The 25065-nt window shown below is 48.3% G+C and overlaps 1 protein-coding gene across 1 annotated transcript; it reads left to right on the plus strand.

Annotated features, from left to right (window-relative positions):
* The first annotated feature begins 615 nt into the window (after positions 1–615).
* On the plus strand, positions 616–24650 carry LOC147084209 (uncharacterized). The gene is made up of 3 exons (XM_085979322.1): positions 616–689; positions 22024–22933; positions 24587–24650. Exons 2-3 carry the CDS (start codon positions 22134–22136, stop codon positions 24648–24650), a joined length of 864 nt encoding a protein of 287 aa, XP_085835448.1. The 5' UTR covers positions 616–689; positions 22024–22133.
* The last annotated feature ends 415 nt before the right edge of the window (positions 24651–25065 follow it).

Genomic DNA, 25065 nt, shown 5'->3' on the forward strand with positions numbered 1-25065 from the left:
GTTGTGAGACAAAGAGCCTTGTGTCCAATGCGGGGAATAAAGGCCCACAGCCTCCCCGGGCCCCGGGCCCTGAACAAGGGACTGGAGAAACTCGCTGCCCTGCGGATCAGACAATCAGCCGGCGCAAGTCCCGCCCCTCGGGCTCCCCGATTGGTTGGAGGGCCCGCCACTGGCTCGCTCCTCCAGCCCCGCCCACTGGGTGCCGCTGGTCCCGCCCCTCGGGCTCCCCGATTGGTTGGAGGACCCGCCGCCGGCTCGCTCCTCCAGACCCGCCCACTGGGTGCCGCTAGTCCCGCCCCTCGGGCTCCCCGATTGGTTGGAGGACCCGCCGCAGGCTCGCTCCTCCAGCCCCGCCCACTGGGTGCCGCTAGCCCCGCCCCTCGGGCTCCCCGAATGGTTGGAGGACCCGCCGCCGGCTCGCTCCTCCAGCCCCGCCCACTGGGTGCCGCTAGTCCCGCCCCTAGGCTCCCCGATTGGTTGGAGGACCCGCCGCCCGCTCGCTCCTCCAGTCCCGCCCCGCTCGCTCCCTATTGGTCAGAAGCTGCCGTCAATCAGGCCGTGGGCCCGGATCACGTGCCCCTGGTGCGATGACGTCACTGAGGCCCCGGTCACGTGTCTCTGAGGAAGTCTGACCCGCTCCGCGAGGCTAAATCTGCTCCGTTCGATTCCCGGGACCGTAAATCTCCCAGGTTTGTGTTTACCGTCATTTATTTCCCCGTGTCTCTCCGCTCGTCCGTCCAGCTGAGAAAACTCGCTTTCGGCCGGTAATTCCCACTCTTCAACCGTTAACGACCGTCACCCAGAGTTTCGTCCCCGAGCATGCGCACTAGCAGCTGGTCCTGGGACTCTGTCCCTGAGCATGCGCACTAGCAGCTGGTCCTGGGACTCTGCCCCCTGAGCATGCGCACTAGCAGCTGGTCCTGGGACTCTGCCCCTGAGCATGCGCACTAGCAGCTGGTCCTGGGCAGCTGCTACGGAAACTAAGTACTCAGCCGGACCCTGACCAGCCCCAGACCAACACAGCCGCCCAAACACCAATCCGAGTGAACCAAATCATTAAAAAATGCAAAGAAACCTACCTGGAACATTGGAACAAAATAACCGAAAGCCAAAGCAGATTAGAATGTTACCGGGCCCTAAAAAGAGAATATAAACTGGCAGACTACCTCACGACCATCAGAGACACAAAACAGAGACAGACCCTCACCAGGTACAGACTAAGCGACCACCAACTGGAAATTGAAAAAGGCAGATACAAGAAATCCTGGCAGCCTAGAGAGAATAGAATATGCGATCAATGTCTGGCTGGCGAGGTTGAAACAGAAATGCATTTCCTCCTAAAATGCGAAAAATTCAACACATCAAGAAACATATTATTCAACAAGCTAAGCCAAACAACCCCAGATTTCAAGGAATTGGATGATCTGTCAAAATTGAGAATAGTCCTAGGAGAAGGAGACAGACCATACCTTGGGGCCAAATATGTAACAACATGTCACAACCTGAGGACTGTTTAAAATTAAGACTGTTTAAAAATTAATATTGAACGTACCAAATGAAGTACAAAGACTGTTTAAAATTAATATTGTTTAAAAGTAATATTGTATGTACCCAACAAATGTCAAATCGATTGACACCTACAGAATGTTGGAAAACTGTACCTTTTTGCTATGTAAGCTTTGGCAATATGGTTCTCTGTAAACTTTCATGCCAATAAAGCATTTTAATTGGAATTGGAATTGGAATTGGACTCTGCCCCTGAGCATGCGCACTAGCAGCTGGTCCTGGGACTCTGTCCCTCAGCATGCCCACTAGCAGCTGGTCCTGGGACTCTGCCCCTGAGCATGCCCACTAGCAGCTGGTCCTGGGACTCTGCCCCTGAGCATGCCCACTAGCAGCTGGTCCTGGGACTCTGCCCCTGAGCATGCCCACTAGCAGCTGGTCCTGGGACTCTGCCGCTGAGCATGCCCACTAGCAGCTGGTCCTGGGACTCTGCCCCTGAGCATGCCCACTAGCAGCTGGTCCTGGGACTCTGCCCCTGAGCATGCCCACTAGCAGCTGGTCCTGGGACTCTGACCCTGAGCATGCCCACTAGCAGCTGGTCCTGGGACTCTGCCCCTGAGCATGCCCACTAGCAGCTGGTCCTGGGACTCTGCCCCTGAGCATGCCCACTAGCAGCTGGTTCTGGGACTCTGCCCCTGAGCATGCCCACTAGCAGCTGGTCCTGGGACTCTGCCCCTGAGCATGCGCACTAGCAGCTGGTCCTGGGACACTGCCCCTGAGCATGCGCACTAGCAGCTGGTCCTGGGACTCTGACCCTGAGCATGCGCACTAGCAGCTGGTCCTGGGACTCTGCCCCTGAGCATGCCCACTAGCAGCTGGTCCTGGGACTCTGCCCCTGAGCATGCCCACTAGCAGCTGGTCCTGGGACTCTGCCCATGAGCATGCCCACTAGCAGCTGGTCCTGGGACTCTGCCCCTGAGCATGCGCAATAGCAACTGGTCCTGGGACTCTGCCCCTGAGCATGCCCACTAGCAGCTGGTCCTGGGCCTCTGGGCCCCTGAGCATGCGCACTAGCAGCTGGCCCTGGGACTCTGCCCCTGAGCATGCCCACTAGCAGCTGGTCCTGGGACTCTGCCCCTGAGCATGCGCACTAGCAGCTGGTCCTGGGACTCTGCCCCTGAGCATGCACACTAGCAGCTGGTCCTGGGACTCTGCCCCTGAGCATGCCCACTAGCAGCTGGTCCTGGGGCTCTGGGCCCCTGAGCATGCGCAGTAGCAGCTGGTCCTGGGACTCTGCCCATGAGCATGCCCACTAGCAGCTGGTCCTGGGACTCTGCCCCTGAGCATGCGCACTAGCAGCTGGTCCTGGGACTCTGCCCCTGAGCATGCCCACTAGCAGCTGGTCCTGGGCCTCTGGGCCCCTGAGCATGCGCACTAGCAGCTGGTCCTGGGACTCTGCTCCCCTGAGCATGCACACTAGCAGCTGGTCCTGGGACTCTGGGCCCCTGAGCATGCGCACTAGCAGCTGGCCCTGGGACTCTGCCCCTGAGCATGCCCACTAGCAGCTGGTCCTGGGACTCTGCCCCTGAGCATGCGCACCAGCAGCTGGTCCTGGGACTCTGCCCCTGAGCATGCGCACCAGCAGCTGGTCCTGGGACTCTGCCCCTGAGCATGCCCACCAGCAGCTGGTCCTGGGACTCTGCTGCCCATGAGCATGCCCACTAGCAGCTGGTCCTGGGACACTGCTCCCCTGAGCATGCCCACTAGCAGCTGGTCCTGGGACTCTGCTGCCCCTGAGCATGCGCACTAGCAGCTGGTCCTGGGACTCCGCTGCCCCTGAGCATGCGCGTTCTAAACCCCAACAAGCATGCGGACGTTGAGGTGCCCGGAGAGGAATCTGTCATTTGCCTTTGATCAATAACCCTCATGGTCTTGAGGACCTTCATCAGGCTGGCCCTCATCCTTCGCTGCTTCAGTGCAAAAAAAAAAGCCCCAAACTTCTCCAATCTCTGTAACTAACTGCTCTTTGGAACAGAGGCGACTGAGGGAGACTTGATTGAGGTGTATAAAATTATGAGGGGCCTGGATAGAGTGGGTAGGAAGGACCGATTTTCCTTAGCAGTGAGGTCAATAACCAGGGGCCATAGATTTAAAGTAATTGGTAGAAGGATTACAGGGGAGTTGAGGAGAACTTTTTTCACTCAGAGCATGGTCGGGGTCTGGAACTTTCTGCCTGAAAGGGTGGTAGAGGCAGAAACCCTCATCTCAGTTAAAAAGTACTTGGATATGTACATGAAGTGCTGTCACCTGCAGGGCTACGGGCCAAGAGCTGGAAAGTGAGATTAGGCTGGAGAGCTGTTTTTTGGCCGGCTCAGGCACGATGGCATAGTGGTTAGCACTGTTGCCTCAGTGCCAGAGACCCGGGTTCGAATCCAGCCTCGGGTGACTGTCTGTGTGGAGTTTGCACATTCTCCCCGTGTTTGCGTGGGTTTCCTCCGGGTGCTCCGGTTTCCTCCCACAGTCCAAAGATGTGCGAGTTAGGTTGATTGGCTATGATAAATTGACCCTTAGTGTTAGGGGTATTAATTACGTGGGGTTACGGGGATAGGGTTGGATATGTGTTGGTGTAGGGGTTACGGGGATCGGGTGGGGTAGTTTGGATGATCAGCCGTGATCACATTGAATGGCGGAGCAGGCTCGAAGGGCCGAATAGCCTACTCCTGCTCCTATCTTCTATGTTTCTATGATGGGCTGAATGGCCTCCTTCTGTGCCCTAAATTTCTGTGATTCTATGATAACCCCTCCATTGCTCGACAGTCTGGGTCAAAATGGAGTGAAAAAGAAAAACAAAGAACTTAAAGAAAAGAAAGACTTGCATTTATATAGCGCCTTTCATGTCCATTGGACATCCCAAAGCGCTTTACAGCCAATGAAGTGGAGTCACTGTTGTAATGTAGCAAAAGTGGCAGCCAATTAGCGCACAGCAAGCTCCCACAAACAGCAATTCCAAAATTCTATAGACTATGGAACAGTTCCTGCAGATTGGAGGGTGGCAAATGTAACCCCGCTATTAGCCTAACATCAGTAGTAGGGAAAATGCTAGACTCGATTATAAAGGATGTGATAACACGACACTTAGAAAATATCAACGGGATTAGACCGAGTCAACATGGATTAATGAAAGGGAAATCGAGTTTGACAAACCGACTGGAGTTTTTTGAGGATGTAACTGGTAGAATAGATAAGGGAGAACCAGTGGATGTGGTGTATTTGGAATTTCAGAAGGCCTTTGATTAAAGTCCCACATCAGAGGTTAGTGTGCAAAATTAAAGCTCATGGGATTGGGGGTAATATACTGACATGGATTAAAAATTGGTTAACAGACAGGAAACAGAGAATAGGAATAAATGGGTCTTTTTCTGGGTGGCAGGTGGTGACTAGTGGGATACCGCAGGGATCAGTGCTTGGGGCCCCAGCTATTCACAATATAGATCAATGATTTGGATGAGAGAACCAAATGTAATATTTCCAAGTTTGCTGACGACACGAAACTAGGTGGGGTTGTGAGGAGGATGCAAAGAGGCTTCAAGGTGATTTAGACAAGTTGAGTGAGCGGGCAAATACATGGCAGATGCAGTATAACGTGGATAAATGTGAAGTTATCCACTTCGGTAGAAAAAACAGAAAGGCAGAGTATTATTTAAATGGTGATAGATTGGGAAATGTTGATGTACAAAGGGACCTGGGTGTCCTTGTGCACCAGTCACTGAAAGCACACATGCAGGTGCAGCAAGCAGTTAGGAAGGCAAATGGTATGCTGGCCTTCATTGCAAGAGGATTTGAGTACAGGAGCAAGGATGTCTTACTGCAGTTATACAGGGCCTTGGTGAGACCACAGCTGGAGTACTGTGTGCAGTTTTGGTCTCCTTACCTAAGAAAGGATATGCTTGCTATAGAGGGAGTGCAGCCAAGGTTCACCAGCCTGATTCCTGGGATGGCAGGGCTGTCGTATGAGGAGAGATTGGGTCGACTAGGCCTGTATTCACTAGAGTTTAGAAGAATGAGAGGGGATCTCATTGAAACGTATAAAATTCTGACAGGGCTAGTCTGGGTGCAGGGAGGATGTTTCCCCTGGCTGGGGGTTTAGAACGAGGGGTCACAGTCTCAGGATATGGGGTCGGCTATTTAGGACTGAGATGAGGAGAAATTTCTTCACTCAGAGGGTGGTGAACCTGTGGAATTCTCTACCACAGCAGGCTGTGGAGGCCAAGTCACTGAATATATTTAAGAAGGTAGATAGATCGATTTCTAGACATAAAAGGCATCAAGGGGTATGGGGAGAGAGCGGGAATATGGTATTGAGATAGAGGATCAGCCATGATCATATTGAATGGTGGAGCAGGCTCGAAGGGCCAAATGGCCTACTCCTATTTTTCTATGTTTCTATGCAATATAATAATGACTAGATAATCTGTTTTTTTTTAGTGATGTTGATATTGGCCAGGACACCGGGGATAATTCCCCTAATCTTCGAAATAGTGCCCTGGGATCATTTACGTCCACCCGAGAGAGCAGACGAGGCCTCGGTTTAACGTCTGATCTGAAAGACGGCACCTCCGACAGTGCCGCACTCCCTCAGCACTGCACTGGAGTATCAGCCTGGATTTTTGGGCTCAAGTCTCTGGAGTGGGACTTGAACCCACAACCTCTGACTCAGAGGCGAGGGTGCATTTACTCGCCGCCCTTCATGAACCCAGGATGCCCATAACACTTCAGGGCCAATTCATTGATTTTGAATTGCTGTCGCTGTTGTAATGTGGGGAAAGGTGCCAGCCAATTTATACTCGGGGACCCTCCGTTATTCCTTCCCCTGGCTTCCCTCAGAATCCTCGGATGGAAACCATCATGTCCCTGGGATTTGTCCCCCCTCCGTTTGAGGAACGTCTTCAGTCCTGTATCTTGTAGCTTTTAAAAGCTCTTTAGAATAATTTGTCTGTGACTACACTGTTGTGGAGTATTTTAAACCAACACTCGACACAAGGTTTTAGATCGATTGTCAAGTTGTCTTTATTGCAATGGTGGGGAAACAGTCTGCTCTGTCTTAGCCAGACCTTTCCAAATTGGTACAGCAAACACTACATTTTTATACATTACAATACACATGTCAAAATTCATTCCTGCCACCCGATTGGACCTTGGCCCGCATGCACCTTCACTGATTGGTTGCCTATGCTGCGTTACATTAAAGCACCACCTTTATTATCGGCCGTTATCCCACAAGCTGTTGTTGCACCCATGACCTTTGTTTATGCCAGATGGGTCTCATCAACATTGTACTTCTGACTCATTGTCCTCCTTTCCTGCCTCTCTCGGCCTCTTTCATTGGTTTACTTCCCTGTCAGAACAGAACTTACATCCTCTTAGGTCTCTTATGGTTTCCACATCCGACTATGTTATCAACTTAGAAAAAGCTTACTACTGCAAAAGGCCCATTAGATTATTGTCTTTATTACACCATTCAGTGAAACTGCCAGCGATGTCAGTTTAACTCTTTCCCCACTGCAAGCCCCCCTTTTGGTACTTGGCCCTTGCCCAAGTTAAACCACATGTAGAAGCATTGCTGTGCCTCCTGCCCCATGCGGTGATCAGGCGCTGGTTCGGGAGGCCCTGCATACCCATCATGTTTAGAGCAATCTTGTGTTTTCCGACTCGCTTTAGCTCTTTGTTTGGTCCGTTTCTTTTTACAAGTGGTGCATGCTGCTATTTCCCATCCTATAGCCATAACTAACTGTACTATCACCAATATATGAGAAATGATGCGGATCCATGGGTGTATGTTGACATTCACTCCCCAATCCCACAGCTTCTCATACCACGGGACGTCCTGTAGCTCTACCTCGATGTCCCTTTTGTCAAAATCTCGACTCTCAATGGGACTCTGAAACGATCAGCTCCAGTAGATGTTCTTTTTTAATAAATTTTTACTTGTCGCAAGGAGAGCGTCCCGCTCAGTCAAAGGCTAGCAGAGACTCTCCAGAATTACAGATTAACAACACATTTATACAGTAAAGTAAACAGGTTATGGTTTCTTCATGTGTCTTTCAAGTCAGACAAAGGGACAAAGAGTTCTTCAATCCTTAACTAAGTTTCTACATATTTCTAAAGTCTGGCGTAGCGAAAGACTATTGATAATACAATGGGTAGTTATTTGTTCTGGACTATTTAATTAAGACCATCAGTATTGAATGGAATGTAGATACTTCATACAGTATGTTTCTTCTGTTATCTGGTGGCCAAGCCTCTGGCCAAGTGGCTTGCGTAAGGTTCCCTTTACTCATGTAAATGGTCTTTGTTTGCAACGCAGATAAGCAACAGTTTAGTGTTTAGTCAAGGTTAATATGTTTAAGGAAGGAATAGAGGACATTTCTGCAGAGGCTTCTGGGAGGACCGGGACTCCATTTTGTTTGTCAAAAAGGGGCACATGTAACTATATTCAGCTTTAAAAGGTACATTTCCACACTTTCTAACTCCCCAAGATCCCTTTGCAGCACTATGTACTGTTTCACCATCTTACTTAAATCCTCTTTCATTTCTTGCAGATCCTCTTGCATGCGGGGTATTGTGGCCCTGACTGGATCTTCATAATTAACCAACTCGTCCTTTAGACTATCTGGCACATTTAGTTTTATCTCCTCCCTTGAATGTACATACACCAATCTGGTGTGTCCAATTGTCACAGGGACCTTTGGCGTAAAGCAAAAGTTAGGCATTGTGATTGCACATACAAGGTTACTATATTGGTACTCAGTCTCTGTGGTGGCTATACAATACTCCCCTTCGCCTCTATATCCCGAGCGGGTGTGATGGTGATCAACATGATAATTCCAACACACACCCCTCTGTCTTATTATAGCCGCACTCATCCTTACGGCCTTCTCCTACCGGATGTGGGCATATCGTAAGCGTGCCTTTCCCGTGGCATCTGTTTAGGGAGACTCCTGTCATAGTACCATTCTTCCTGATGGCATAGGTATCAGTTGGATAGTATTGGAGGTATGTCTCACCCCTCACTATGCCTATGTTTGTTACCTGGTACTGTGGGTATGGAGTCGTGTCTAGTCCCACCACTGGTATCAGGAGTACCATGCCTATCATTGCTGTCACTTCTGCTTTACATTTTTGTATCACTGGATATACTCTGGTTATCCCTTTGAGGGTACAAGCACTCCGAGGGCCTGGATTATGGCTCAGGCCATAGAGCTGTGTGCTGTTAATCCAGTCTGGTACCTCGCCTCGCTGTATCTGTGCCAGATTATGTTTTAACTGTCCGGTGATCCATTGGCCATAGGCATGACACAAGCCTCTCCCTACCCCGTCTTTTGCCTGTTCCTCATCTCTATGGTTTAGTTTGTTGATAATGCTAGCATGGTCCTCTATAACCTTGATTCCCTCGAGTAATTTCCTTATCGTATGTCCTCCCAACTCTGATCCTTGTCGAACCAAACCAGTTTCGTTCTCTAAAATCTGTTGTATTACCCTTTGTAGTCGTTCCACATGGCCCTGGACTCCTTGTATATCTAGGGCATTAATGAATGATGTCCCCGTGTTTATTCCCGTGAGTATATGTACATGGTAGCACGGTGGCATAGTGGTTAGCACTGTTGCCTCACAGCGCCAGGGACCCGGGTTCAAATCTGGCCTCGGGTGACTGTCTGTGTGGAGTTTGCACATTCTCCCCGTGTTTGCGTGGGTTTCCTCCGGGTGCTCCGGTTTCCTCCCACAGTCCAAAGATGTGCGGGTTAGGTTGATTGGCCATGATAAAAATTGCCCCTTAGTGTTAGGGGGGATTAAATACGTGGGGTTACGGGGATAGGACTTGGGTGGGATGGCTGTCGGTGTAGGGACCGGGTGCTAGGGTTTGGATGATCAGCCATGATCTCGTTGAATGGCGGAGCAGGCTCGAAGGGCCGAATGGCCTATTCCTGCTCCTATCTTCTATGTTTCTATGTATATCGGTTCCTAAGCTCCTCTTAATCCTTTGGTGGAATGCAGCATGGCCCCTGAAATTAGTAGCCCCTGTAGGATCATCAGCTTGGTTAATGACATTCTTCATCATATATGCTTACAATTCTCTAGTTTTAGTAAACCTTTCACAATATCCTGGCCATTGTAACATGGTTAAGTTCATTAGTACCGGTACAATTTTGTGTCTCCCGTTTGTTGTGTCCGTGTGTTAATGGAGACACGGAATGCAGGAGTTGGTTTACAGGTGTTTACTGGACAACGTCTGGAGGTGAACTAACAGATACAAGACACTATACAGGCCTATATAGCCGAGTGGCCACTACCGGCATTACAGTACACAGGGGTTCTTAAAGGCACATACACCACAATTCCTCCCCTTTTAGCCAACCAGTACATAACATTTTAAGTAATTGTTATTTAACATGATTACAAGAACAATAATCTACATATTGCTGCAGTTAATCAATTATAAGTCAGTCTCTCTGGAGGCTTCCTGACTCGGTCCGGATAACGCCTCGGTGGTGTAGTAGTTTTCGGTGGTGTAGTAGGTTCTTTTGGCAAGGTCGATTCGGCTGGAATGCCAGTGTCGGGTACATCTGGTTCTAGCATCACCGGATCGGAGGTAGATACTATGGGTATCTCTGCTTCATCATCAGGTGTATAGAGTTGTGGTGTAGGTTGTCCCTTTTCGGATGACTCTATGATCTGGTCAGCATGGCGCCTTATTATGCTTTCTCCAATGTCCACGGTATACATCAGCGGTCCTAGTCGTGTGCAAATAGTTCCAGGCTGCCATTTCTCGGTACGGTAGTCCCGGGCCAAAACTTGTTGACCTATCTGGAAGGTTCTAGTTGGCCTTTCATTCATGCCTTGAAATTGCCGGTTCTCTATGTCCCTTCTGATGTTTGGCTTGATCAAATCCAGCCGGCATATTAGTCTTCTATTGAAAAACATCATGGCAGGAGTCTGGTTTGTAACCATATGTGTTGAATTCCTGTATGCAAACAAGAAGTTATCTACCTTATGCTGTAGATTTATGTCTTCATTACCCATGGCCTTTATGGCCTTCTTGAAGGTCTGGACAAACCTTTCAGCCAATCCATTGGTGGCGGGATGGTATGGGGCGGACGTATAGTGCTTAACCCCATTGTTTTTTAAGAACTTCCTGAATTCTTCGGACACAAATTGCGGTCCATTATCAGAACAGATCTGTTCAGGCAGCCCATTCCTGGCAAATATGGTCCTTAATACTGTGATGGTTTTTTCCGTGGTGGTGGAGGACATCTTTATTACCTCCGGCCACTTGGAGTGTGCATCAACCGCGATTAAGAACATTGAGTCCATAAATGGACCAGCAAAGTCGATGTGTACCCTTTGCCAGGGAGATGAGTGCCACTCCCATGGATGTAGAGGGGCTTGTGGTGGGGCGTTTTGGACCTTCTGGCATCCTAGACAGCCCTTGGTCATTTCTTCAATGTCTCCATCGATACCTGGCCACCACACAAACGCTCTGGCTAGGTTCTTCATTTTCACTCCACCCAGATGCCCCTCGTGAAGCTCCTTTAGCACTTTATCCTGGAGTTTGGGTGGAATCACCACTCTGGATCCACACATCAATGTTCCTCGGCACACTGACAGCTGTTCCCTTCTTTGCGAGAATGCTGGCAACAGTGGTTTGCCATGTGCTGGCCATCCCTTCACCGTTAAATCGTAGACTCGTGAGAGAGTCGGGTCATTTCTCGTTTCCTTTTCAATGGCAGAATTTGTTACTGGTAGACATTCTACTATGGTAGAGTGGAACATTTCCACTGGGTCCACTGTAGGTGCCTCTTCTACCATTGGCAACGGTAGACGCGATAAACCGTCAGCATTTCCATGCTGTTTTGATCCTTTGTATTCTATGTCATATCAGTGTGCCCCTAGGAAAAGGGACCACCTCTGTAGCCTTTGTGCTGTCATAATGGGAACGCCCTTTTTAGGGTTGAATATGGAGACGAGGGGTTGATGGTCAGTCAACAAGGTAAATTTTTGTCCGTGTAGGTAATGGTTGAATTTCTTCACTCCCCATACCAGGCTGAGTGCTTCCCTGTCGATCTGGGCATAGTTACGCTCAGCTGAGTTCAATGAGCGTGACGCAAAAGCTATCGGCCGTTCTGAGCCATCAGGGAATCTATGTGATAGTACCGCTCCTACGCCATAAGGGGATGCATCGCACGCCAGTCTGATTGGCAGTGATGGGTTGTAATGAGCGAAAACTTCCTTGGACGTGATCAAGCCTTTACATTTATGGAAGGCACGTTTACAGTCCTCGCTCCATTCCCAAATTACTCCTGTTTGTAGCAGTTCGTTAAGAGGGTGCAGAACAGTTGACAAGTTCGGTAAAAATTTATGATAGTAATTTATCAATCCCAGGAACGACCTTAATTGTGAGACATTTTCAGGTGCTGGTGCTTTTATGTCAGCTTCAATTTTCTCAGGGGACTTATGCAACCCTTCATTATTAATTATGTGGCCACAATATGATATTTGTTTCTGGAAAAATTCACACTTGGGGCGGTTTGCTCGTAGGCCCCGTTCTCGCAGTCTAGTGAGCACCTTCTCCAAATTGGCAAGGTGTTCGTTGTCATTGTCTCCTGTTACAAGGATGTCGTCTAGGTAGCATTGAGTCCCAGGAATCCCTTGCAGGACTTGTTCCATAGCTCTTTGCCTGATAGCTGGAGCTGATGCTACTCCGAAAACCAGTCAATTGTACTGGTACAGGCCTTTGTGTGTGTTTATTGTGAGATACTTTTTAGAGGCCTCCTCAACCTCCATCTGTAGATATGCCTGTGCCAAGTCAATTTTTGTGAAACATTTCCCTCCGGATAGTGAGGCGAAAATATCTTCTATCCTCGGAAGAGGATACTGTACCGTGTGAAGGACCGGGTTTACAGTCACCTTGAAGTCCCCACAGATGCGAATTTTTCTCTGTTCTTCAGATTTATCATTATTCAAAGTTTTCTTCATGACCGGGACGATGGGTGTTGCCCACTCGCTCCAATCTATCTTGGATAACACGCCTGTCCTTTCCAAATTATCCAGCTCTGCCTCGACTGCTGGACGAATTGCGTATGGCACCGGCCTTGCCTTAAAAAACTTGGGAATTGCCGCATCTTCCACCTTTATTGAGGCGGTGACGCCTTTCAAGGTTCCTAGTTCCTGTTGGAACACTTCTTTGGCGTTGGCCAAGATGTCTTTTAATCGTTCAGGTATGATGTCATCATCATTTTTTTTCTTACTGGTCACCGTCAGTGCCTGAATGGAGTGCCAGTCCAAACGTATCTTCCTGATCCATTCACGTCCCAACAGCGGTGGGCCACCATCTTGCAGAACGTATAAATACAACTTCTGTATTTCCTTGCCGTTGTATACAACAGGCACCTTTATTTTCCCTTTGGGGTATACTTTCTGCCCCGTATATGTTTTCAAGATAATGGATGTGTCTTTCAAAGGTATATGCGGAAATAGCCGCTCGTAATCCTGTCTATTTATGACGGTCAGAGCTGATCCTGTATCTAGCTCCATTTTAACTGGGGACCCTGCTATCGTGAGGGTAACCCAAATGGTCTGGTAATCTTTGGCAATTACATTATGTAATTTGAGAGAGCTTAGTCTCTTGTTTCCGGAGTCGCTATCGCTTTTCTGGTCTTTGGAGCTACTGTCCGTCATCATTTGTACCTTTCTGTACTTTTCCTTATTGATTTTTTTTCTGTCAGTGGATTTTTTGTTTCCAGATCGGCATACACGTGTAATGTGTCCCATCTTTCCGCATTGCCTGCATGCTTTGTCCTTGAACCAGCAGTCCCTCTGGTCATGGGTGGATCTGCCACAGCGATAACATCTCTCGAAACCCCGTGTCATTTCATGGGTGCCGAAGTCCTGTGGCTTTTGCTGTATCTCTGCAGCTCCTCTTGCTGCTGCTTCGTATGATACAGCTACACTGAAAGCCTTGTCCAGTGTCAAATCTTTCTCAGAAAGTAGCCTTTTTTGTGTTCCTTCACTTAGGAGACCGCAGACGAATTTGTCTCGTAGAGAATCTGCCAGTCCTACCCCGAATTGGCAGTGTAGGGTATCAACAATCTCCTTAAAATTCTTGTCCATCGGTTTGGCTGGAGTGATTTGCGCCCATTAGATTTAGAAGTACCGATGCCTTTTTATCATCCTTTATTTCATTCGCTGTGCAATATACTTCCACTCTTTCCACATATGTGGCCCAATCCTCTACATCACTATCGAAAGTAGTAATGTTGCCAGTCTTAGGCATCCTGAAAAAAAAATGGCGCCTCCCACGCTTTCCCGCCACTGTTGCTGCTGACAACGCTGTTCTCCGCGGGTTTTAATTATACAAATATTTTTAATAGTCGGAGACTTGTTCCCGCCGGACTCTCTGGGACTTTCCCCTCCCTCTGCGTGGTCCGAACGCCGACCTGCTTTGCAGAGCTGGCCGTCTCCCGAGTGCTCCACCCTTCGTCTCTGTTTGCCTGCGCCTTCACTGCTTGGCCCCGCTGTAGAGCCAGCCGATCGAGCCCCAGCCCGCCGCCCTGGAAGGATTATTGCAGTACCTGCCACCAGCCCAGCTAGCTGGTGAAACACAGTTTTTTTTTCTTTTTTTACTTTTCTTCTTCCTTCGTCTGAGGAATCGATCTCCTTGAGGTGCTGCTGAATTGTAGGTAAGTCCGTTTCCAATTCGTTGCCACTGTTGTGTCCGTGTGTTAATGGAGACACGGAATGCAGGAGTTGGTTTACAGGTGTTTACTGGACAAACTCTGGAGGTGAACTAACAGATACAAGACACTATACAGGCCTACATAGCCGAGTGGCCACTACCGGCATTACAGCTCACAGGTGTTCTTAAAGGCACATACACCACACCGTTACCATACAATTGTTCTCCCTTGGTAAATAATGCTAGTCCATTCATGGGTCCAGGTTTCATATCTGGACATTGTAGCATCCTCGGTTCGCTTGTCTCTTCTTTCTGTGTATTGGGAGCCGTGGATGAGACTCCGAATGTGATTGTTCCATTAAAATATGGTGCTTCTTCATCATGTACTTGTCGTGTAATGTGGGATGTCCCTTTGCTTATTTCGTGTCCCAGCAGTAATCCCACCTTCATGCTGAAGTTTCCCTGTAAATTAAGCAGAAGCCTGGTCGTCACCAGAGGTTAGTTTATCTCCGGTGGTTATTCCATTGTTCCTGTGGGACTTAAGATCAGATGGGTTATTGCTTTATTGTTTTAATTGGGTCCAATGTTTCCATCTACCCTTTCCCCTCCTATCTATACATGCGCATGTATCGCTGGTCACGATAACCTCAAATGTTCCGGTCCATCTAGGTGAGAATCCCGATCTCTCTGGCAATATTTTAACAAATACCTGCTCGCCCACCTTGGGTAGGGACTCCGAGGCCCCCTGCTTTTGTGTATTTTTATCTCTGATGTCTTGTTGTTCTTTAACTTCTTGTTTGAGCTCCTTCAATTGATTATCCAATGTTTGTACGTATTTCCTAATTTTATCTTTTAAGGGTCCTAGTCCCTCGCTACCAGATGCTACTCCTTCCGGCAGACACATTGCTCGTCCAGTCATGAGTTCAGATGGTGTCAGTCCGGTCACCCCGTGATCCTTTTTCCATATTCCATCTCTACCTCTGGCTGCGCCTCTCTTTGTCCACTGCTCCAGCTCCTCCATTTCAGTCTCCTCTTGGATTCTTTTAATGTTCATTTCCTCTGCTGTTATTCTACCTGCTGCTCTTGCTGCCTGATCAGCTAGCATATTTCCTGTTTGTTGCTCGCTCACTATCTTGCGGTGTGCCTTTATTTTAATCACTGCTACCTCTTCTGCTCCTTTTACCACTTCTACTAGGTCTCTCACTACCTCCTCATGCTGTATTTGTCCTCCTCCGGAGGTTACATATCCTCTCCTATTCCACGCTATCATATAAACATGCACTACCCCAAACGCATACCCACTATCGGTGTATATATTTACTCGTTTTCCCTTTGCCAATTTCAATGTTTCTGTGAGAGCCACTGGTTCTGCTACTTGAGCTGAGGTTCCCCCTTCAAGCCCTCCCTTTGCGACTGTTTCTCCGTTCTCGGATACTACTGCTCAACCATGTGTGGCTCCCCATTTATATATCGGCGCGATCCGTCTACATAAAAGGTGTTTTGGGGATTTTCAAGGGGTGATTCTGATACGGTTCCTCTGACCTCTTCTTCGATTACTAACTGACACTCGTGTGCCTCACCCTCTGTTAGCATTCCCTCTGCGGGGTTGACTCTGTGTTCCCTTATGATCTGGACTAATCTGTCTTTGGGTATCAATACTGCTTCCCAAGCTGCCCTCCTTCTGTCTGATACAGCCTTCATTTTGCCTGTGTTTAGCAGGTCCACACTCTGTTGTGTGTGTAATATCAGCTGTCCTGACATAGTGACGGGCTCGCATATCCGCACCACCCATGCGGCGCAGTCAAGGGCCGCCACACATCTCGCCATTCCTTTAGCCACGGGGGTTTGTTGGGTGGAGTAATAGGCAATTGGCCTCATATCTCCCCCGTACTCTTGGGTGACTACAGTGTTATAGAAGTTCCCGTCTATACTATAATATATATGGAATGGTTTGACTATATTTGGCAATCCTAGTGCGGGTGCGGATGTCAGGGCTGCTTTTAATTTTACATAAGCCTTGTCATGCTCCGATTCCCATTCTATCTTATCAGTGGCGGGTCTCCCCCTTTAACTAACCGTTAAATCGGCTCTGCTTTCCCTGCAAAGTCTGATATAAAATTCCTGCAGTAGTTAAACAGTCCCAACACTTTCCTTACTCCCCGGACGGTCACTGGCCTTGGCATGTCTTTTATGGCTGCCTTTTGTTCCTGCGGGAGTGCCTTATACCCCTGGCTAATTTCGTGCCCTAGATACTTTACTTTGGACAGTCCAACCTTTGCCTTTTTTTTGGGGGGTTCAGTTTAAAGCCAGCTTTCTTAAGTGTCTGGAGGGTGGCTAGTAATGCTCCCATGTATCCTTTGGCATCCTCTGATGCAATCATTATGTCATCGACATATTGGAGTAGGGCGCTCTGGTACTTTGATAGGTCTAACCCGTCTAAGGCTTGACTCAGTACACGGTGGAATATATTTGGACTGTTGTGGAATCCCTGCGGGACCCTGGTCCATGTATACTGTCTATCCCCACACAGGTTTGAATCCTGTTTGTGACGCCAATTGTTGTGGCGTATTTTAAACCAACACTCGACACAAGGTTTTAGATCGATAGTCAAGTTGTCTTTATTGCCCCGGTGGGGAGACAGTCTGCTCTGTCTTAGCCAGACCTTTCCAAATTGCCACAGCAAACACTACATTTTTATACATTACAATACACACGGCCATCTCATGCACAATTCATTCCTGCCACCCGATTGGACCGTGGCCCGCATGCATCTTCACTGATTGGTTGCCTATGCCGCGTTACATTAAAGTACCACCTTATTATCGGAAAAGTATATGTCAAGCTGTTGTTGCACTTCTGACCTCTGTTGGTTCCATGTCTGGCTATGTTATCTCCACTGCCAATTCAGCAACTTAGAAAAAGCTTATTACTGCAAAGTATGGTCTTTATTACACCATTCAGTGAAACTGCCAGCGATGTCCGTTTAACTCTTTCCCCACTGCAACACTCCTCCTCCTTGATTGCAATGTCTACATCGTCCCTCTTTTGTGAAAACAGACGCAAAGTATTCATTAAGAACCATATTCATGTCTTCCGCTTCCACACACAGGTTACCTTTATAGTCCCAAATAGGCTCCACTTGTTTTCCTTGCCAATATTTTTTCATGCCCTCTCTTTGCTTTTCTTCTTTCAAATAGTGCCATAGGATCTTTGATGTCCACCTGAGAGAGCAGGTTTAATGTCTACTCCAAAAATCGGCACCTCCAACAGTGCAGCACTCCCTCAGCACTGCACTGGAGTGTCAGCCTAGATTTTTGTGCTCAAGTCTCTGGAGTGGGACTTGAACCCACAACTTTCTGACTCAGAGGCAAGAGTGCTACCAACTGAGCCACTGGCTGACACTAAAGAACAAGCACGGGTCAGAGCGATCATAATATGATAGAATTCTTCATTAAGATGGAGAATGAAGTAGTTGACTCAGAGACTCGGGTCCTGAATTTAAATAAAGGAAACTACGATGGTATGAGGCGCGAGTTGGGTAGGATTGATTGGGGAATGTCACTCAAAGGGTTGACGGTGGATAGGCAATGGCAAACATTCAAAGATTGCATGGATGAACTATAGAATTTGTTCATCCCTGTTTGGCATAAAAATAAAACAAAGAAGGTGACTCAACTGTGGCTAACAAGGGAAATTAGGGATAGCCCTGACAACATTCCGGCAATAGTACTGAAGACTTGTGCTCCAGAACTAGCTGCGCCCCTGGCCAAGCTGTTCCAGTACAGCTACAACACTGGCATCTACCCGGCAATGTGGAAAATTGCCCAAGTATGTCCTGCCTACAAAAAGCAGGACAAATCCGACCCGGCCAATTACCGTCCCCTCAGTCTACTCTCAATCATCAGCAAAGTGATGGAAGGTGTCGTCGACAGTGCTATCAAGCAGCACTTACTCAGCAATAACCTGCTAACTGACGCCCAGTTTGGGTTCTGCCAGGGCCACTCAGGTCCTGACCTCATTACAGCCTTGGTCCAAACATGGACAAAAGAGCTGAACTCAAGAGGTGAGGTGAGAGTGACTGCCCTTGACATCAAGGCAGCATTTGATCGAGTGTGGCATCAAGGAGCCCTAGCAAAACTGAAGTCAATGGGAATCAAGGGGAAAACTCTCCATTGGTTGGAATCATACCTAGCACAAAGGAAGTTGGCTGTGGTTGTTGGAGGTCATTCATCTCAATCACATGACATCGCTGCAGGAGTTCCTCAGGGCAGTGTCCTAGGCCCAACCGTCTTCAGCTGTTTCATCAATGACCTTCCCTCCATCATAAGGTCAGAAGTGGGGATGTTCGCTGATGATTGCACACTGTTCAGCACTATTCGAGACTCGTCAGATACTGACGCAGTCCGTGTCCATATGCAGCAAGACCTGGACAACATTCAGACTTGGGCTGACAAGTGGCAAGTAACATTCGCACCACACAAGTGCCAGGCAATGACCATCTCCAACAAGCGAGACTCTAACCATGTCCCCTTGACATTCAATGGCATTACCATCGCTGAATCCCCCACTATCAACATCCTGGGGGTTACCATTGATCAGAAACTGAACTGGACCAGCCATATAAATACTGTGGCTACAAGAGCAGGCCAGAGGCTGGGAATTCTGCGGCGAGTGTCTCACCTCCTGACTCCCCAAAGCCTTTCCACCATCTACAAGGCACAAGTCAGGAGTGTGATGGAATACTCTCCACTTGCCTGGATGAGTGCAGCTCCAACAACACTCAAGAAGCTCAACACCATTCAGGATAAAGCAGCCCGCTTGATTGGCACTCCATCCACCACCTTCAACATTCACTCCCTCCACCACTGGCGCACTGTGGCTGCAGTGTGTACCATCTACAAGATGCACTGCAGCAACTCGCCAAAGCTCCTTCAACAGCACCTTCCAAACCCGCGACCTCTACCACTTAGAAGGACGAGGGCAGCAGACGCATGGGAACATCACCACCTACAAGTTCCCCTCCAAGCCACACACCATCCTGACTTGGACCTGTATCACCGTTCCTTCACTGTCGCTGGGCCAAAATCCTGGAACTCCCTAACCGCATTGTGGGTGTACCTACACCGTATGGACTGCAGCGGTTCAAGAAGGCGGCTCACCACCATCTTCTCAAGGGCAATTAGGGATGGGCACTAAATGCAGGCCTAGCCAGCGACACCAACATCCCATCAATGAATTAAAAAAAGCATAAGATCCAAGGAGAGGACATATAAATTGGCCAGAAAAAGCAGTAAACCTGAGGATTGGGAGCAGTTTAAGATTCAGCAAAGGAGGACAAAGGGATTAATTAAGAGGGGTAAAATAGAGTATGAGAGTAAGCTTGCAGGGAACATAAAAACTGACTGTAAAAGCTTTTATAGATATGTGAAGAGAAAAAGATTGGTGAAGTCAAGCGTAGGTCCCTTGCAGTCAGAATCAGGGGAATTTATAATGGGGAACAAAGAAATGGCAGACCAATTAAATACATACTTTGGTTCTGTCTTCACAAAGGAGGACACAAATAACTTCCCAGAGAGGTCGGGGAACATAGGGCCTAATGAGAGGGAGGAACTGAATGAAATCAGTATTTGTAGGGTAATGGTGTTAGGGAAATTGACGGGATTGAAGGCCGATAAATCCCCAGGGCCTGATAATCTACATACAGGGTACTTAAGGAAGTGGCCCTAGAAATAGTAGATGCATTGCTGGTCATCTTCCAAAATTCAATAGACTCTGGAACAGTACCCATGGATTGGAGGGTAGCTAATGTTACCTCACTATTCAAAAAAGGTGATAGATAGGAAACGGGGAATTATAGACCGGTACACCTGACATCGGTAGTGGGGGAAATGCTAGAGTCCATTATAAAAATGTAATAGCAAAGCACTTGGAAAACAGTGACAGGATCGGACAAAGTCAACATGGATTTACAAAAGGTAAAATGTACTTGACTAATCTGGAATTTTTTGAGGATGTAACTGGTAAAATAGATAAGGGAAAACCAGTGGATGTGGTGTATTTGGATTTTCAGAAGGCTTTCAATAAGGTCCCGCATAAGAGATTAGCGTATAAAGTTAAGGCACATGGGATTGGGTGCAAGGTATTGTCTTGGATAGAGAACTGGTTGGCAGACAGAAAGCAAAGAGTTGGAATAAATGGGTCTTTTTCCGAGTGGCAGGCAGTGACTTGTGGGGTACCGCAGGGATCGGTCCTAGGACCCCAGCTATTCACAATATATATTAATGATCTAGATGAGGGAACTAAATGAAATATCTGCAGGTTTGCAGACGACACAAAGCTGGGTGGGCGTGTGTGCTGTGAGGAGGATGCCGAGAAAATCCAGTATGATTTGGACAGGTTGGGTGATAGGACAGAAGCATGGCAGATGCAATATAATGTGGATAAATGCGAGGTTATCCACTTTGGTGTCAAAAACAGCAAGGCAGATTATTATCTGAATGGCAATAGATTGGGAGAAGGGGAAGTGCAACGAGACCTGGGTGTCCTTGTGCACCAGTTGCTGAAGGTAAGCATGCAGGTGCAGCAGGTGGTTAAGAAGGCAAATGGTATGTTGGCCTTCATAGCGAGAGGGTTCGAGTATAGGAACAAGGATATCTTGCTGCAGTTGTACAGGACCTTGGTGAGACCACATCTTGAGCATTGTGTGCAGTTTTGGTCGCCTTATCTGAGGAAGGATGTTGTTGTCATGGAGGGAGTGCAGCGAAGATTCACCAGGCTGATACCTGGGATGGCAGGAATGACGTATGAGGAGAGATTGGGTCGATTGGGCTTATACTTGCTGGAGTTTAGAAGAATGAGAGGGGATCTCATTGAAACTTATAAAATTCTAACAGGACTAGACAGACTAGATGCAGGAAGGATGTTCCCGATGGTGGGGGAGTCCAGAACCAGGGGTCACAGTCTAAGGATAAGGGGTAAGCCATTTAGGACAGCGATGAGGAGGAATTTCTTCACCCAGAGAGTGGTGAACCTGTGGAATTCTCTACCACAGAAGGCAGTAGAGGCCAATTCATTAAATATATTCAAGAAGGAGTTAGATAAATTTCTTAAGGCTAAAGGGATCAAGGGATATGGAGAGAAAGCAGGGACAGGGTACTGAATTTGGATTATCAGCCATGATCACATTGAATGGCGGAGAAGGCTCGAGGGGCCGAATGGCCTACTCCTGCTCCTATCTTCTATGTTTATGACGAAGGGTGATTGACCTGAAACATTAACTCTGTTTCTGTCTCCAGAGGTGCTGCCTAACCTGCTGAGTATTTCCAGCAGTTTCTGTTTTTATTAAAGAAATGAGGGAGTGTTTGCTGACAGGAAGAATGTTGGGTCGTCCTGCGCATGCGCACCTCCCTGGCGGCTGAGGCGAAACACCAAATCGCCCCCACCCGAGCAGCGCACGCGTACCAGATGTTGTGGCTCCGCATGCGCGCCCGATGTTCCAACCGCGGGGTTTTGTGCGCTGAGCATGCGCATTGCGGACCGATCGGGACGGGCGATTGCAGAGCAGAAGGGAGAGCGCGGGGGCCATGAGCACATGCGCGGGACTCAGCGTCAACAGAGCGCTTTCTGGAGCGTCGGGGCTTGTGGGTATTACAGCCGCCATTACTGCTGATCCTTTCAACCAACCTGTGCAGCAGCTGGGGCCTGAAAATCAGCTTCACTGCCCCTAGGTTCGGAAAGGGGAAAATTAAACAACAGTTTGCCTCTGATCCTTTTCTGAACTCAATTTACAGGGTTATAGAAGTGGAGCAGTTACAGGCGGGAAGCTCATAACCAAACATCACGTCAAGCTCTGACAGAGTCACTCGATTCATCAGGACCTGAATATCATCGGCCTTTGCACATGGAAGGAGAAAGCAGCGATCGCAGCGATGACGAACTGCACATGTGTTCGGTGTGTGGATGCGGATTCAGCCGATCGCCTGACCTGGCGAGACACGTGCACCGTCAGACCGGTGAGAAACTGGGTAAAGGTGGGGACGGCGGGAAGGGATTCAGTTCCCCGTCTGCATTGGAAGTTCAACGGCGCAGTCACAGCAGGGACAGTCCGTTCACCTGCTCCGTGTGTGGAAAGGGATTTGTTTGTTCATCCCACCTGCAACCACACCAGCGAGTTCACACTGGGGAGAGACCATTTCAGTGTTCTGACTGTGGGAAGAGCTTTAAAAGCCCCGGGGAGCTGAAGCGACACCAGCGAGTTCACACTGATGACAGACCATTTCCATGTTCTGACTGTGGGAAGAGCTTTAAAAGCTCCGGGGAGCTGAAGGGACACCAGCGAGTTCACACTGGGGAGAGACCGTTCACCTGCTCCGTGTGTGGGAAGGGATTCGCTCAGCCCTTCAAACTGCTGGTACATCAGCGAGTTCACACTGATGACAGACCATTTCAATGTTCTGAGTGTGGGAAGAGCTTTAAAAGCTCCGAGGATCTGAAGGGACACCAGCGAGTTCACACTGATGAGAGACCATTTCAGTGTCCTAACTGTGAGAAGAGCTTTAAAAGACCCCAGGAACTGAAGGGACACCAGCGAGTTCACACTGATGAGAGACCATTTCAGTGTCCTAACTGTGAGAAGAGCTTTAAAAGCTCCCGGGAACTGAAGGGACACCAGCAAGTTCACACTGATGAGAGACCATTTCAGTGTCCTAACTGTGGGAAGAGCTTTAAAAGCCCCCAGGATCTGAAGGGACACCAGCGAGCTCACACTGATGAGAGACCATTTCAGTGTCCTAACTGTGGGAAGAGCTTTAAAAGCCCCCAGGATCTGAAGCGACACCAGCGAGTTCACACTGATGAGAGACCATTTCAGTGTCCTAACTGTGAGAAGAGCTTTAAAAGGTTTGATGATCTGAAGGGACACCAGCGAGCTCACACTGATGAGAGACTCTTTGAATGTTCTGACTGTGGGAAGAGCTTTAAAAGCTCGAAGAGCCTTAAGAGTCACCGGCGTCTTCACACTGACCATTGAATCTAACAGCGCAGAAGGAGGTGATTCGTCCCATCGTGTCTGTGCCGGCTCTTTGAAAGAGCTGTCCAATTTAGTCCCAAACCCCAGCTTTATCCCCAGAACTCTGCAAACTAGTCCTCTTCAAGTACATGTCCAATTACCATTTGACAGTTCCTGTGGAACCTGATTCCAGCATCCTTTCAGATGGTGCGTTCCAGTTCTTAACAACCCTCTGTGTGAAAACAATTCTCCTCATTTCCCCTCTAGTTCTTTTAGCAACTATTTTAAATCTTTGACCTTTGGTTACCGACCCACTTGCCAGAGTGAACAGTTTCTCCCTACTTGCTCGATCAAAACCCCTCTGTTGTGGCAAAATTAAATAATTAAGTCTGCACACTAGTCTATAAATGGTAAAGAGCGAAGCAGTTTATTTAAAACACAAAACAATTCAACAGTACAATACAAACAGTCCGCAGAGGTAACTAAAGGCTGATCAGGGAGTACAGCTAGAGCTCCTTCAGCTCGTTCCTGGCTGTCTCCTCGATTGACTTCAATTTCTATTATTTAAGTGTACAAAAGCCGTGGATATCTCGTGCACAGCTCATGACATTGTTCTAATTGGCTTAAAGCCCACATGCACAATTCGTTACATTGTTTTAATTGGCTTGAAGCACGCATGCACAATTGCTGATTGTCACATGATCTTTACGACCTTATCTGTTGTTCCCCACGTGGTTTTACTTCCCTAGTTCGTGGCTGGTGCTTCTGTCTCCGCTGTCATCCTGTGTGCAAGCTGCACTGTTAACCCCTTAATTCCTGAAGGGCACCTATGTTACCCGTCACTAAAAATCCACTTCAAACCCCCCTTTGGTCCGTGGCTACCCCAGCCCATGAGACCACACTGAACTAAGTTATGCCAATTTGTCCGGCCCCCTGTTTGGTGATCAGCCGATGGGTTAGGGAGGAATAGGTGCGTGATGTCAGCGGTTAAATTCCACTACTCATCAGATGCTTCCTTTCCTCAAGTACCTTTACTATCTGCTGGGCGTGGCGTCTTCTGCAGGATGAGCAAAACATGAAAGCATAACCAAGAACTAAGACTAATTGTGCTGCCACCAATATGTGTGATATGATACGTATCCACGGGTGGATATTAACATTTAGTCCCCAATTCCACGCCTTCATATACCACGGAATGTAGCGAAGGTCTGTCTCAATGTCCTTGCCCAGCTGGCGCAGCTCCTTCTTGAGAACGTGGTATCTCTTATTCTTGGGCAGCTGGGGTATTGGTGCAGCCTATTCACTCTCATACTGGTACAAATCGTATTTCAAATCATCTGTTACAGTCAGGATAGTGGTTTGCCGCACATATATGTATGTCATTCACGCTTGTCTGATCGTGACCGGTAGCCTCGGGGTCAAACAGAAATTAGGATTAGTAATATTACATTCCAGACCATCATAGCCATATGTTCACTGATTTGTGACTATGCAGTATTCCCCCTTTCCGTGGTAGGCTGATGTGTGCGTTCGCACTCTGATGGGCTTATTTCAAGGGCACAACCGATTGTTTGGTTGAATCCGCACCCATCCTCACTTCCCCAGCCTACTGGATGTGGACATATAGTTAGGCTTCCTACACTGCGGCACCCTCTTTATGAGACCCCTCTCATGGTTCCATTCCGTTTGATCCCATAGGGTAGTACCGCATGTAGTCCTCGCCCCGGATGAGTCCCAAGTTCTCTGCCTCAACCTGGAGATATGGTCCCGATTCTCCCCTTGCTATCACCGGAATCATTAGGACCATTCTCACCAGGACCGAATG

This window comes from Somniosus microcephalus, unplaced genomic scaffold (genome assembly GCF_052327205.1).
Source record: "Somniosus microcephalus isolate GS21.2 unplaced genomic scaffold, FLI_Smic_1.0 unresolved_chr9, whole genome shotgun sequence".
NCBI lineage: Eukaryota > Metazoa > Chordata > Chondrichthyes > Squaliformes > Somniosidae > Somniosus > Somniosus microcephalus.